Below are 14,863 nucleotides of genomic sequence, written 5' to 3' on the forward strand. Positions count from 1 at the left end.
CAGGCCACTGGCTAGTCAGTCTGGAAAACTGGGTTCTCCCTCCCACGTCTCAAAGCCCTCAGAGACAGAAAATTGGTCAGCTACGTGTTGGTGTCTCTTTGCTCCAGATTCACTTTCATAACAAAGAGATGAGGAGAAAAAGAGGTCCTGGAGTCAACTGCTGGTTAAATAGTAAAAGCAATTATTTCCACTTTGATGTACACTGAAGTTTGCAGTGAGATACTCTAAATAAATTATCTATATAAATAATGGAAAGACTACTTCCAGTGCCTCATATTAGCCTAGGTGAGTTAGGCTTAAGGCTAACCAAGACTGTTTTGTTAAAGCCTGAGCTGTTCAAGGTAAGCAGCCAGTATAAATCCAAATGTAATTATCCTTGTTATAATCCCCAAGAACCCTTTAAAACAGTGAATCACTTAGGTACTTGCAGGGCACTTAGGTTTTTTTGAGTATTTCCGTTGAAGTTCTTGGTTTTATCTTTTAGACAGTTGTAATTTCTGCTTATCTGATCCACCTGCATGCTTTTTTATTCTCTCTCCTCTTCTTTGTGAGAATGAATTTAGGACAAAGACGGGCCTGGATGGAGCAGTAAGTAACACGGGAGTAAAATCCATTAGCATAGTGCAATGGCTATGTATACACAACACTTCACAGGCAGGAACAAGAACCTCCACAAGTGAAACCCATACTGTGACACATCTGCTTTCCAACTAGATGACTACAGCCAGCCTCTGGATGGTGACTCTGCGCACTCTTGATGGCAGGCGAAGCTGCTTAGCACATAGCATCAGGCATGCTCTGGAGAGCACCTTCAGACTCTGTGGTGGCTTTGCTGAGTATTGTGCTGCAAGTCTGCTGCCCGCAGTAGCCTGGGAGGTGCAGTGTGAACACCCAGTGCACTCACAGCCTCCTCTGCGATGTCCCTGCTGCTCCACCCTTCGGGGTCTCATGCACTAAGCAGTCAGTCTGTGCTTTCACAAAGGTGGTAGATTGGCTCATTAGACTCTGGTTTACCTTGATTTCACATGATTAAACTAGTTAATACTTATAAATGAAGAAAAATAGTATTTCCATGAGATCCCTTTAAAAGAAACATTTTTTTCACAGGCTGTAAGTTTGAGCTGCTAGAAGAGTTAGTCTGCTCACTCTCAAATTAGCTTTAATTCTTTTCATGTATTAATTACTACTGCTAATATTTTTAACCTGGACAGGGGTTCATAGAGGTAAGGTTCAAAACCAAATGCTGAACATCCTTTGTTAACATGCCATCCTGAATTCAGATCCCACCAACTAGCATTTGGGGGAAGAAGAACAAAGTCTTGTAGTCGTAAAGTTATTAGTCTAAGGGAACCTAGCAAAGCTTCAAGTACAGCTTAATGAGTTTGCTAACTCTTAATTGAATTGGACACAAGCAAAAATTATCAGGTTTTTTTATTCCCAAATGCAGGAGACCATCAGTACACAGGTAAAAAGCACAAAAATGAGCCCCGTAATGAGCTAGGCCACTTCACTGCTCTCAGACTTGTATCTTGGCTGAAATTCATCCTTTTTAGTTAGGAGGGACAAGCACACGCTCAGATTCAGAAGCTGGCAATAACAAGGCTGATTGATAAGAAATTCATGTTCCTTATGGAGCGTGGTCACATCCTCATTTTATCCTCTTGCTTTGCGATGAGAGATAGTCAATACAAAATACTGTCTGTGTAACCACCTCAATTACAGCTGAGGAGAAGGCTTCCTGCCTACAGAAACAAAACCAGTACAGAGCTAAGAGAAAAGGTAAGCTTTCCTATTGGACACTTAGGCTTCTGTACTGACACATTTTTTAAAGTTTTAACAGTAAAATCGTCATTAATTTTGACAAGATTCATCTTAAAATTCTTTATGATTCTTTGAAATACTTATCCTTCCTCTGCTAGCAGGTAGACTACTAAATAATGGCACAAAAAGGACTAAAACTTTCACAATAGAGCCTTCTATGAAGTGCTAATATTTAAGTTTTGCCTCAGCAAAACCTTCCATAGAAGCTTTGACTGATCTATTTCTAAGATTGGAAAGAACATACTGATACATTACCTCACCAATTGCACATAATATAAGCTGTAGAAATCCACACCATGAATTTTGTCTTTTTCTGTATAAATTATTTGGTCCCACATCATAATCCAAAAGTCCCATAATGACTTTTGGACCCTTGACTAAATGTCCTTATAAAAGCTCTCGTCTTAGCTTCAGGTCAGGTTCTAGAGCCCATTAAGACTTTTCAGTTCAGTATTCAAAGCAGCTAACATATTGGGCCATGGCTATGCTAAAGACCAATCCTCAGTCTACCAGCCACTGGGGCAGCTGCTCACCTCTTGAGCAGTGCAGATCACAACATCCAGTCCAAACATTTCCAAACTCTGAGGAAACAAAGATCTGGAATAAGCTTCCAGTGATCAGAACAGGTCCAGGCTATTTAGGGAAACACTGCAAATCCTTCGAAAAACAAAAAGATTTTATTTTCATCTCTATGTTTTAATTGATTTGGAATATCCTACACTCATGTCTCTCTTCTTCATATCAAAAAAAAAAAAAAAGGAAAAGAGGAAAAGGGTAAGGGGAGGGAGACTGCTGTGTGTTAACACCTTGGGGGTGAGAGGATCTTGAAAGAGATTTTCTTCTTTGCATTCTGCCCTGCTCTCCATACAGGTTTTAGCACTGATAGCCATTTGAAGCATTTTTTTTTCCCTTTTTAAATTTAGTAGTTCAAACCAACAATGTTTGGTGGCATATATTTAAAACTGAAAGACAAGGAAAGCACATGAGAACTGCTCATGTTCTTGCTATGCCCCTTCTGCTTTTCATTTGTGTGAATACTCACCTAACTCCGACTGTGCTAGTTACTGAATTTTAACTGTCTTGGATAGATCTGTACACAAGATAGATTCAGCACCAGAATGTGCTGCCTTCTCACTCCCTGAGTGCCACAGGTCTGGTGTGCCATCTGAGCAGCTCTCCGAGCCCCAACGACTTCACTTGTGATGCTCAGCACTGGAACTAACTGTTGAGCTAAATAAGAGCAAGGCATTATTATTATTTAGCATAAGGCAACATAACTTTCAGATGCCTTCAGTTGCCTTAAAACTTATTACTTTTACAAGTAGACAGAATCACAGAATCACAGAATTATTATCAAGACTGGAAAAGACCTAAAAGATCATCCAGTCCAACCATCACCAATACTTCTCAGCTAAATCATATCCCTCAACACAACATCCAAACGTTTCTTGAACACCCCCATGGTCGGTGACTCCACCACCTCCCTGGGCAGTGCATTCCAGTGCCTGACTACCCTTTCCGAGAAGTAATATTTCCTAATGTCCAGCCTGAATCTCCCCTGGCGCAGCTTGAAACCATTGCCTCTAGTTCTATCACTGTCTACACGAGAGAAAAGGCTGACCCCTAGCTCACTAGAACCTCCCTTCAGGAAGTTATAGAGAGCTATAAGGTCTCCCCTGAGCCTCATCTTCTCCAGACTGAACAATCCCAGCTCCCTCAGCCGCTCCTCATAAGGCCTGTGCTCCAGACCCCTCACCAGCTTCGTAGCCCTCCTCTGAACGCGTTCCAGGGCCTCAATGTCTTTCTTGCAGTGAGGGGCCCAAAACTGAACACAGTACTCGAGGTGCGGCCTCACCAGTGCCGAGTACAGGGGGACAATTAACTCCCTGTTCCTGCTAGTAACACTGTTTTTGATGCAAGCCAGGATGCCGTTGGCCTTCTTGGCCACCCGGGCACACTGTCGGCTCATGCTCAGCCAAGCATCAATCAGTACCCCCAGGTCCGTTTCCTCCACACAGTCCTCCAGCCACTCCGCCCCAAGCCTATAGCGCTGCCTGGGGTTGTTGTGGCCGAAGTGCAGGACTCGGCATTTGGTCTTGTTGAACCTCATCCCATTGGCTTCAGCCCAGCTCTCCAGCCTGTCCAGATTCCTCTGTAGGGCCTCGCTATCCCCAGGCAGATCCACACTCCCAGCCAATTTGGTGTCATCTGCGAACTTACTGAGGGTGCACTCAATGCCCTCATTCAGATCATCAATAAAGATATTGAAGAGGACAGGCCCCAGCACTGACCCCTGGGGAACACCACTTGTGACCGGTAGCCAGCTGGATTTAACTCCATTCACCACCACTCTCTGAGCCCGGCCCTCCAGCCAGCTCCTTACCCAGCCAAGAGTGTACCCATCCAAGCCATGGGCTGCCAGCTTCTGCAGGAGAATACCGTGGGAGACAGTGTCAAAGGCTTTGCTGAAGTCTAGGCAGACCACATCAACAGCCTTTCCCTCATCCAGCAGATGGGTCACTTGATCATAAAAGGAGATCAGGTTGGTCAAACAGGACCTGCCCTTTATGAACCCATGCTGGCTAGGCCTGATCCCCCGGCCATCCCGCACATGCCGCATGATCTCCCTCAAGACTATCTGTTCCATAACCTTCCCTGTAACCGAGGTCAGGCTAACAGGCCTGTAGTTCCCCGGATCCTCCTTACAAGCTTTCTTGTAAATGGGAGTCACGTTGGCAATCCTCCAGTCTTCCGGGACCTCACCAGTCAACAAGGAGCGCTGATAGATGATGGAAAGCAGCTCGGCTATCACCTCCGCCAGTTCCCTCAGCACTCTTGGGTGGATCTCATCCGGCCCCATGGACTTGTGGCAGTCCAGTTGGAGTAGTAAGTCTCTGACCGTTTCTTCCAGAATCACAGGGGGGTTAGCGTGCTCCCCAGCCGAGACTACCAGGTCAGAGAGAGGAGTACCCTGAGGATAACTGGTCTGACCTTTAAAGACAGACGTAAAGAAGGCATTCAGAACCTCCGCCTTTTCCTTATCCTCAGTGGTCACATTCCCAGCCTCATCCAGCAAAGAGTGGATATTCTCCTTTGTCCTCCTCTTACTGTTAATGTATTTATAAAAGAGTTTCTTATTCCTTTTCACCCCAGTGGCCAGGTTAAATTCAAGCTGGGCTTTTGCCTTTCTGATTTCACCTCTACACATCCTAATGACTTCCTTGTATTCATTCTCAGTTGCCCGTCCCTCCTTCCACAGGCAGTAGATTCTCTTTTTCTCCCGGAGCCTCAAGAATAGCTCCCTATTCATCCACGCCGGTCTTCTTCCCCGCTGGCTCATTTTGCGGCTCAGGGGGACCGCCTGCTCCTGCGCCCTTAAGACTCCCTTCTTGAAGAGCAACCAGCTCTCTTGGACCCCTTTGTTGAGGTATTTCTGAAATTATTACTGGTGCTTAAATCTCTAAGAGATACTTATTTAATGTAAAATAACAAAATAATGTCAATAGTTATGTTTCATTCTAATAGCAAGAGTAAAGTTGGTACAATTGTAAGGGGAGCAGAATTAAGGAATATTACAAGCATGTGGGGACAGCTAAGGGTCACACAGTTAATGCTGGAAATAAACACACTGTTCTATTTTCGTGAACAGGAATGTCAGTTTTATCTGAATAATCTTGCCATAAAGCACTTAAAATAAAACAAAACACAAAAGTAAAGAAACCAGAACCTCAGAACAAAACAAACTGCTCTCAGCTGCTTTCATAGGTATGCTCTACTGTAGCACGTTTATCCATGGGTTGTCTATTCTTCTGATCTTTCTCTTTGTTTTGGACACATTTGTACTACAAATGTTGAAAAACAAGGCTTTTTTTCCTCCTGACAGAGCTGATTAAATAGAAAATAAAATGTTTCTCATTTTCTTCCTACATTTGAGTTTTCCAGAAAAAATACAAATAAGAATACTGTCCCCTCAAGATGTGAGTGTGATGCCCCATTTAGCTTTGTAGGGGAAGGGAGCATTTCAGGCAGAGTCAGTTTTTACATACTCTTAACAAAAACAGCTAGAACACTATTGTGGGGCTTGCAAGGGCAAATCAATTCAAGGCAGGAGTCATATAGCCTCATCGTTTTTAATTACTTTTATGGAGAAGTTATAAAAGGAGCTTTCTAAAAGCTCCCTTCAATGCCACACGCAATAAGGCAGTGTTGGTCATTTCTGTGGGAAAAGTGGCACGACACCCGCTGCTTCATGGAGCTGTGGTGGAGGCCAACAGCAATGCTTTCCTCCGCGTGAGTATAAGATGCCCCCTTCAGCCTATTAAAACTTCATATAGGCAGGCAAGCACTAACCAAAAAACTCACAGAGGAATGTATTTCCTAATGTGTTGAGCTGTGTGGCTCGGTTTACATCTTTCCTGTGGTTAGAAGGGTTTTTTGGTTGATGGGTTTTTTTTTTTAGCAGCCTTGTAGTCAGTGATGAATGCCTATTTTTTTTTTCATGGACTTTAGTTCCCTAAAAGGCATTTTCAAGTATCAGACTCTTCAGTTCAAACTCTTGAAGACGCTGGAAGTCCAGAGAAATGCAAGTAGAAACCACCGGCCTCAACTCCGCCATTTCCCTCCTGAACGCCTCTGTCCCAGCGCAGCCACCGGGAACTCCGCTGGGCAGAGTTACCGAGGCCCTAGTCAGCGTGCGCTTCTCCCACCGTCGCTGCTGGGTTTTCTCAGTAAAGACAAATCGGTTTCGCCAGATACAGCCTGCTCAGTGCAGTAAAGCCACCCCGAGCACCGTCTTCAGCCGGGACGGAGAAGCCTTCCCCGGGCCCCGGCCTCGGCGTGGCTCCATGCGCTGGGCGGGTGTCGCGGCCCGCTGCGGATCCCCCACGGCCACACCGCAACCACAGGGCTGCGAGCAGAGTCCCCTCCCGCAAGCAACGCCGGAGGCGTCGAGCGGAGCCGGGCGGAGGCGCCGACACCTTCGCCGGCGACGGCGGGACCGCGTCTCGCTCACCGAGGGAAGCGCGAGTCAGGCGGCTCCCGGTCGACCATCATCGCCTCGCCCTGCCCAGTGGCAGCGGGGCCCACGCACGGGCCGGCGGCGCTGCGGTCCCTCGGGCTGAAGGGACGGGCTTGCCCGCCGAGCAACCGCGCTCCCGCCGGGGCCCCGCCGCGGCTCCGCGCCTCCCCCGAGCTGTGCTGCCTCTGGCTACCGCGGGCGCCGAGCGCGGGCCGCCAGGGGGCGCCCGAGCGCGGCTCACCCCGCGGCGGGGCGAGCGGGGCCGAGCCGCCCCCGCCAGCTCCCTCTCTCCCCCTTCCCCGCCCCGCCGACCGCGCACGGCGGCAGCCAGACCGTCGCGGCATCGCGGGGCTGCCGCACGGCTCCGGTCCGCTCCGCTTCACTCCGCTCTGCTCTGCTAGCGGGAGCCGGCCGCAGAGGGGGCGAGGATGCTGCGGCTCAGCCGCGGGCGCGGGACCGGCTCCGCCCGCTGGCGGCAGCGGCAGCACCCGCTGCTCCTGCTGTCAGCGCTGCTCTGGGCGCCGGTGCTGGTGGCCTTCAACCTGGACGAGGAGAAGCTGACGGTGTACAGCGGGCCCCCGGGCAGCTACTTCGGGTATTCGGTGGACTTCTACATCCCCGACCCCAGCACGTGAGTGCCGCCGCCGCCGCCGCCGCCGGGTGGGCTGGGCGGGCCGCGCTGAGGGCAGCGGCGGGGACCGGGCTGTGCCCCAGCCAGCGCCGTCGGGCCGGGCCGGGGCCGGGGGCAGGCCAGCGGGCTTGGGGGAGGCGGTGGGCAAACGGCAGGGTTGACAGCCCCTAGGGCCGCCGTGGCGGGGCCGCCGCCCATGGGTCCCGACCGTCCGCGGAGCCCCGGTGACTTCCCGGTGTGTTCCGCAGGGTCAGCGTCCTGGTGGGAGCTCCCAAAGCCAACACCACGCAGCCAGACATCGTGGAAGGAGGAGCGGTGTACCACTGCGCCTGGCCCGCCGCCCGCTGCCGGCAGATCCCCTTCGATAACACCAGTAAGTGCAGGGCTGAGCCGCTGCTCTGCTGTGCTCGGGTCCCCTCCTCGGCACAGGTTTCGCCCGCGCTCGCTTTCGTCGGGGGGCTCCGATCCGAGCGTCTGCACCTCGCTGGAGGAATCCGGCTCCGGGGAGTCTGCCTGCTTGTGTGCCTGCAGGGAAGGGTTTAATGGTCCCCGGGAAATAACGGGAGTACGGCCTCCCGGATCCATGTGTGGTTCATCTTACTAACTGCCTTTTTCTTTTTCTTTTCTTTTTTTTTTTTTTTTTTTGAGTGCTCAAAAGGCAAAACTCCCAAGCTCGTGTCTCACACACTCCTCTGAATCCTGGAAATCACAGGATTGCCAGTCTTTGCTGTTATTTTCAGCAAGGGGTTTTCTGTCTGTTCAGATGGATGAAGTACTTCATGCGGCACCCTTATTTAATTCTTTTCAGAAAGCAAGAGTTTTATTTCTGAATATTGGAAGCTAGATTCAAACTGATTTAGGCATAATGTGAATAGATTATATCCACTTCCAAAATCCCCAGACAGATGTTTCTTATTTAATTAGAGGGAACACACGTTTTAAACAATTCAGGCTGTTTATGTTTTCTGTTGTCTCTTTGTAAGTCTTGAAAATAATTTAAACCTAGTGTTTGCAGGGACTTTAAAACTAATTCCTTTATTTAGAAAGATTCTGACAGTTTAATCGTTAAGCAAAAGTTACGGTTCTTTAGGTTATATTTAATCATAATATTTGTGGTTTATTTAAATGTGAACACAATAGGGTTCATTTTTTTGATGATTAAATTAGAAGAGCTTACTTAAATGTAGCAAGTAAGCAGTGCAGTTCTTCAGCCCTTCTAGTTCCAGCCACCCACACATCCTATTGCTATGTTTGTGTCTAGGAACTCTGGTCAGGATGCCCCTCCCGTTATGGTGGGCATTCTTCAGAACAGAGTAAGAGGTAGCTCCAGTGTGCGTATGTGGCTATTTGGGTATGCAATACTATGTACAGCATATAGTTATGTATAAATGTGAATGTACAGATGAAGACAGTATGCATACAATATTTTTATTGTAATATGCCCTGTGTGTACATCTTTAACATAAAACCAGTTCAGGAAATATTCCTGTATTTCCATTTTAGAATTAGATAGTTCATGTAAACAGAAGTGGGATATATTATGTATACAAATTAATTTCAGGTTTGAATAGAAAACTTACAGATCAAATGGACACTCCATCAAATTTTAAAGGGGTGTTTTGAAAACTGAGTGAAAACCTAGTGATGAAACCTAGACAGACATCTGGCTTTCCTGTGGGAAACTCCAGAAAAGTTTACTAAAGAAACTCAGTACAACTCCATATTGTTGACAGAGATGTCCTTTTGCAGATACTATGTTTTGAATAGAGGCACAAACACAGGCTGATGAGTAAGTGTATTAACAAGACTTTGAACTGTATCACACAACTATTTAGCTTGGAATCTCCAAAGTGTGGTTCATTCAACCCAAGACAATTGTTTGTGTCTTCTGGATCGATGCCTACCTTGCAGACGGCTGAAGTTAAGCCAGAGAGAGCCCATTGTGTAGACATAAATGCAGTGTACTTGGAGGAGGGACTGCAGTATGGGCAGGTTTAGCAGTGTTGTCATTAGCTGTCAAATTGCAGTACCAATGGCAGTAAAGGTGTCATTTCACACAATTCAGCAATGGCCAGCTGCCCTCATAGACAGGGACCCCAGGAAGGTTTGCATAGCTTGTACCGACACCTATTCTTCATTGCCAGCAATGTAAAGACCATTTCCAATGTACCCTAGATGACTCTTTTGCTGAAGTATGGATGTTTGTTTTATGTCAGTTTTTTTCTCTCCAAAATATGCCACTTACAGGAGTGAGTTTTCCATCTTTTCCACTGTTCCCCCAGAGCAGTCCACATGAGCTCTATACTAGATGATACTATTTCAAATAGTCTGTTACCCAGAACATGAGGGTTCATGTCTTTCATTTCTGAGTACTGGGTACACAACTGAAGCTCAGGTGTGTTGCATTCAATGCAAGTTATGTTCTGCTGTTGAGGAGGGAACCTACAGCGCACTTGGATGTTTTTTGGACTTTTACTGCCACAAATAAGTGTGTAATTAAGTGGGCAACTGATTGGTAAGACTCATATGTAATTGTACAGATTATTTCACTGTTTTCTCAAGAACAGTAGACAAATTTCAAGAAGGATTCCTTCATTTGAAAATGCTTTGATGTTATTTGTATTAACACTGTTAAACTGAGGACATTGACTAGTGTCCTGTGATGGCTTCAGTCAACATTCTTGACATTTTTTAATATCATGGTGTTACAGGTGTGGAGTTGCTTTGTACTAGTTTGTAGTTATCCTGTATTTTACAGATATTGAGATGTTTACTTAATGACTGGATAGATATGCCTTGCTATGGGGCTGTAAAGTATAACCAACTGAAAAGAATAAAATCTCCACGAGCATTTAAGGCTTGTTAACAGGCAATCATGAACAAGAGCATGCTCATGAGTCATGGAAGGGAAGGAAGAAAAACAGAATGTGTTGAGTTTGTAAAGTATATATTGCCTTAGATAGGGAGGGCACTTGTTCAGAAAGTGATTTGAGGGTCCGACTAAGTGACAGACACCTTAGTGAAAAACTTAGGCTTGCTTAGGTTAATATGATGATGGTAAGCACTGAGATAGTGTGGTCTTTGATCATGTAAAGGGTGTTTTGTTGAAGACTTTTATTTTTCTCTATGAATGATGTCTTTCTAATTTTAAAATAACTGAAGTTTTAGTTTAAAGAAAGCTATTCTATATCCTGCATGCCGTAGAGTCCTGAAGGGAGAATGCAAGTGCTCAGCTGAACTGGACCTGACATCCTGACACTGGTGTAAGACAGCTGCGATGTTCCCCAGTGGATCAGAAATCTGACGCTGCAAAGGTTGCACCCAGAGTCATTGGCAAGGTGTGGCTAACCTCCCTGCCACCACACAGGCTGTGACACTCAGGACTAAAGTCTGTTGTGTCATGTAAGCTTTAAATGACGAAAGACAGATCCTTATGGTTTGTGAAGCTCTCTTGCTCCTTTTTTCTCAGAAACAAAGATGCCAGGAGGGAGTAGACATTGCATTGATTACTAATGTATACCCAACAGGAACACTAATTGTTCACTCAATTTCCAGTGAAAGATATGAAAACACCTTTAAAAAAAAGTGTCATTACTTCTGAGTGCCACGTTCTAGCTGTCAAACACAGACAGAGGACAGGAGGATGAAATTTTGACGTGCTGTAGGATTTGAGCTGACCCATCCATAAGCAAGTCGTGTAACCGGACGTTCCCATATGGGTTGGCCAGTGATATGGCCTCCAGCCAAGAAGGGGCTTTAGCAGGAACTCTCCATGTTTCCTGCTGTTGATACCGCACTGACTCTGCAGTCCCATGTTTGCAGTTCTTTAAAGCTCTCTGCATCCAAGTGCTGGGGCTGAGACTCTGGGAAGAAGCTGAAAGCGCTGCCGCTGAGAGCACAACTGGTGCTTTAACTTACTCTGTTGCAGCAAGGAGCTGAGATAATGTGTAATGGAAGGGCTTTTAGTATCCCCTTACTCCAGGAGATACGGACTGAAGGGCAGAGACTCTTCTCCCTTGTTTCTCTGCTCTAAAGCTGTCCTGCTGCATTGGAGCGTAAGGCTGTGATACTCTTTGAAACTCCGTGAAAGGACAGGGAAACAAATGTTGGCATTATATTAGGGAGCTGTGATCTGTCTGTCTTCTCTTACCTGTACAAAGCTAACTTCTCATTTTCAGTTTCTCCATTACGAAATGAGGTTTACAATGACTATTTCTGCTTTGGCATTGAGGTAGAATTACCAAGTCCTTGTGTTTAAGCTGGGTGCTCTTCCGTTCAGCTGCCAGGAGAGGTAGCAGGAGAGCAACATGAAGAAAACTTTCTCCTCGCTTGATTAACTGGGAAATTTCTGAACCACTCAAAGCATCTTGCAGCCAGAAGCAAACTTAAATGCCCCCTGAAGTGCACTATTGCGTTTGGAATCTGGTAAAAAGCTAATAGTTCAGATTTCAGAAACTCATTATAATGGTCACTTTTAATTGTAATACTTAGCAGACTGCACAAGTTCTTGTGTTTTAAATTAGCTCAAAAAGGCAGAATTTTACATACCACTTCCCCTAAGTTTCCAGAACTCACTGGGGTGTTGTCTTTGCTATCAGTTAACCTTACCACTTTTAGTAAAATAGATTATATTTTTCTAAACTAGCTGGAGAAAATTTGAACAGCCTCTAAAGAGGAACAGGGGAGGGGGATGTAGATCAGTTCTGGCCAAGCATGCAGTTGATAAAAAACATGAGCTGATCTGGCCAGCAGTTGAGCTGATTGTAACAGAACCCAGGTACTGTGTAAGAAAAGGATATATTGTGGGACTCGAGAGGTTTAGTTACATGAAAAAATCATTAGCTGTAAAGATGGTAGGATTCTAGGGAAAACTTAGAATCTTGTTATAAACCAGAATTTGCATCTGAAGAGAAAGTGCTGAGGGAGAACTTTGTTGTACTTTTAAATGCTGACACATTTCAGTCCACTATGCCAGTAAGTCCTTATCTGAAGCCTCATGGTTCACTAGTAGCATTCAGATTTAAAATAAACCCTCATGAGTTTCTTTTATAACTCTCAACCTTATCTAAAGAAAGGAAAAAATACCCTTAGCTATGTTAGTTCGAGCCCTGAGGTCTTAATTTGTTTTTGATCAGATTGTACTTAGAGAAAAAAATCCTATTGGGTTTGATGATTCTTTTTTTTCTTGATTCATGGAATGAAAGTCCACATAAAGCTTTCTAGATATGATCTATTAAATTAAAATAGCTCATATGAATAGCATCTAAGCCACAATAAAAACCATAAATTAAATAGATGTTTATAGAATCAGATAAATCTAAAAATAGAAGCAACTCTTCTTGTTGTGTAAGGTTTTTTCATATCCTTACTGTCACTAAACACTTTGGACTCCTTTTTCCCCCCAGCATTAATATTGAAAGCAGTTGCTTGGCTTGGTTCCCTGCATCATAGTCTTTAGCCTTGCATTTGTGTTCTGCCTCTCTGTTGAGGGTCTAATATTGATGAACCTGTGAATGCTACTGACTTACCTTTGTTTAGTAATGAGTGGTAGGATCTTTTATGGTTGTGATACAAAAAAGATATCACTCTGCCATGGTGACGGGGTTGACAAGATCCCCTCTCTTCCCTCACTTCTAGAATAGGGGACCGTGTATGCCAGTATGAACCCTTCCCTCTCTCTCTTCCCTTCTGTAAGCCAGGACCCTGATGGTGCAGCAGGGTTGATTTCAAAGTCAAATAGAGTTACGCAGAGCCTCGTGTAGCCAAGTTCTGAAACTACCCAAGGACGGAGGTGCCACAGCCTCTCTGAGGATCCTGTCCCAGTGCTTAATCACCCTCGCTGTGAAGAGTATTTTCTTTATTTCTAATCAGAAATCGCCGTGCTACAACTTGTGTCTGTTGCCTCTTTTCCTTTTGCTGTGTACCTCAAATGGGAGTTTGTCTCTCTCTTCTTTCTGCCTGGAAACCATTTCTACCATTGAACACTGGATGAAGTGCAAATAGATTCTCCTTTGCTTCCTCTTCTTTGGGCCAAGCACCCACAAGCCTTGTACTGGTGTCTCAAACCTGTACATAGCATTCTAGCTTTTGTCTCTATGTGAGAGGGATATTCACTTTCCTTGACCTATACATGTTTATATAAATATAAATGTTTATTGATTTATATATTTGTATTCCCATTTTATGTAAATATGGATAGATTGAGTTGATTGTTCACTTCTACTCTGTGTATGTGTAACTAAGTATTAATGTATGAAATACATACATTCCATGTTCTATTATCTATATTTATATGTATGGATATGCATAGGTACATACACAGACACACACATATAAAAATAGGTATTTGAAAGGGATTTGCCATCCTGGATGTAGTCTGACTATGTACAGATTAGAGGGCAGAGTGTAACTGAGCCTGCTGCAGATGCCTGGTTAGTGGCCATCTGTGTTTACGCAGCACACACAGGCAAACACACACGGAGCAAGAAAGATAATAATTTTCAAAAGTTCCTTGAACTTACCTGAAAGAGTTTGCAGGTGTGTTACATAGTCAGATTTGTTGCTTTGATTAGAAGCATTGTTTTCCTGTGTTAAGTTTGATTAAAATATTTTGGTTTACTTTTGTTCATTTGAGTATTTTCAAATTATAATAGATGCTGCATTTTTTACTTCTGCTTTTGAAGAGCTGAATGAATCACAATGAGCCACTATCAGTGTTTGGAAATACATCTGTTTCTTATGCAGATCCTCATTACTACAACAAATAAATATTTGTAAAAGTAGTGTTTGATTCATGCCCATTAAACAGTTTATAATGTGCTTACTCAGTGACTGAGAGGAGACCAATCCCGATAGAAAGACCCAAATTTAGTTTAGTGTGTGCAAATGATGGATTTGCATTAACACTTGCTCCAGGTTCAGGCTTTAATTCCTAAAAATGAATCAATCTCTGCACTGTTGTTCTTACATAGGTTTGCTTTTTAGTGTCTGAATTCAAATTTTTCTACTTGTCCAGCTACTGCTTTGGCAATTTAAGGGAGCTTTTTCCCTTTGGTAGCCCCTAGGTACCTCAAGTCTAAAAGACTGGTGAAGGAACGCTGGTTTGAAAATCATGTTTCACTAGAGGCAATGGTTTCAAGCTGCGCCAGGGGAGATTCAGGCTGGACATTAGGAAATATTACTTCTCGGAAAGGGTAGTCAGGCAGTGGAATGCACTGCCCAGGAAGGTGGTGGAGTCACCGACCATGGGGGTGTTCAAGAAACGTTTGGATGTTGTGTTGAGGGATATGATTTAGCTGAGAAGTATTGGTGATGGTTGGACTGGATGATCTTTTAGGTCTTTTCCAATCTTGATAATCATTCTGTGATTCTGTAATTCTGATCTCCAGAGCTGC

The 14,863-nt window shown here is 44.9% G+C and overlaps 1 protein-coding gene across 1 annotated transcript in view; it reads left to right on the forward strand.

Moving 5' to 3' along the window:
• The first annotated feature begins 7,193 nt into the window (after positions 1 to 7,193).
• The window catches only part of ITGA8 (integrin subunit alpha 8), a 115,315-nt gene continuing 107,645 nt past the window's right edge, over positions 7,194 to 14,863 (forward strand). Inside the window, exons 1-2 of the mRNA XM_086741462.1 lie at positions 7,194 to 7,469; positions 7,718 to 7,842. Coding sequence (XP_086597588.1) covers positions 7,267 to 7,469; positions 7,718 to 7,842 — 328 coding nt within the window. The 5' untranslated portion in view covers positions 7,194 to 7,266. The remainder of the gene's footprint in view (positions 7,470 to 7,717; positions 7,843 to 14,863) is intronic.

The sequence above is a fragment of the Chlamydotis macqueenii genome, chromosome 2 (assembly GCF_036417535.1).
Source record: "Chlamydotis macqueenii isolate bChlMac1 chromosome 2, bChlMac1.mat, whole genome shotgun sequence".
NCBI lineage: Eukaryota > Metazoa > Chordata > Aves > Otidiformes > Otididae > Chlamydotis > Chlamydotis macqueenii.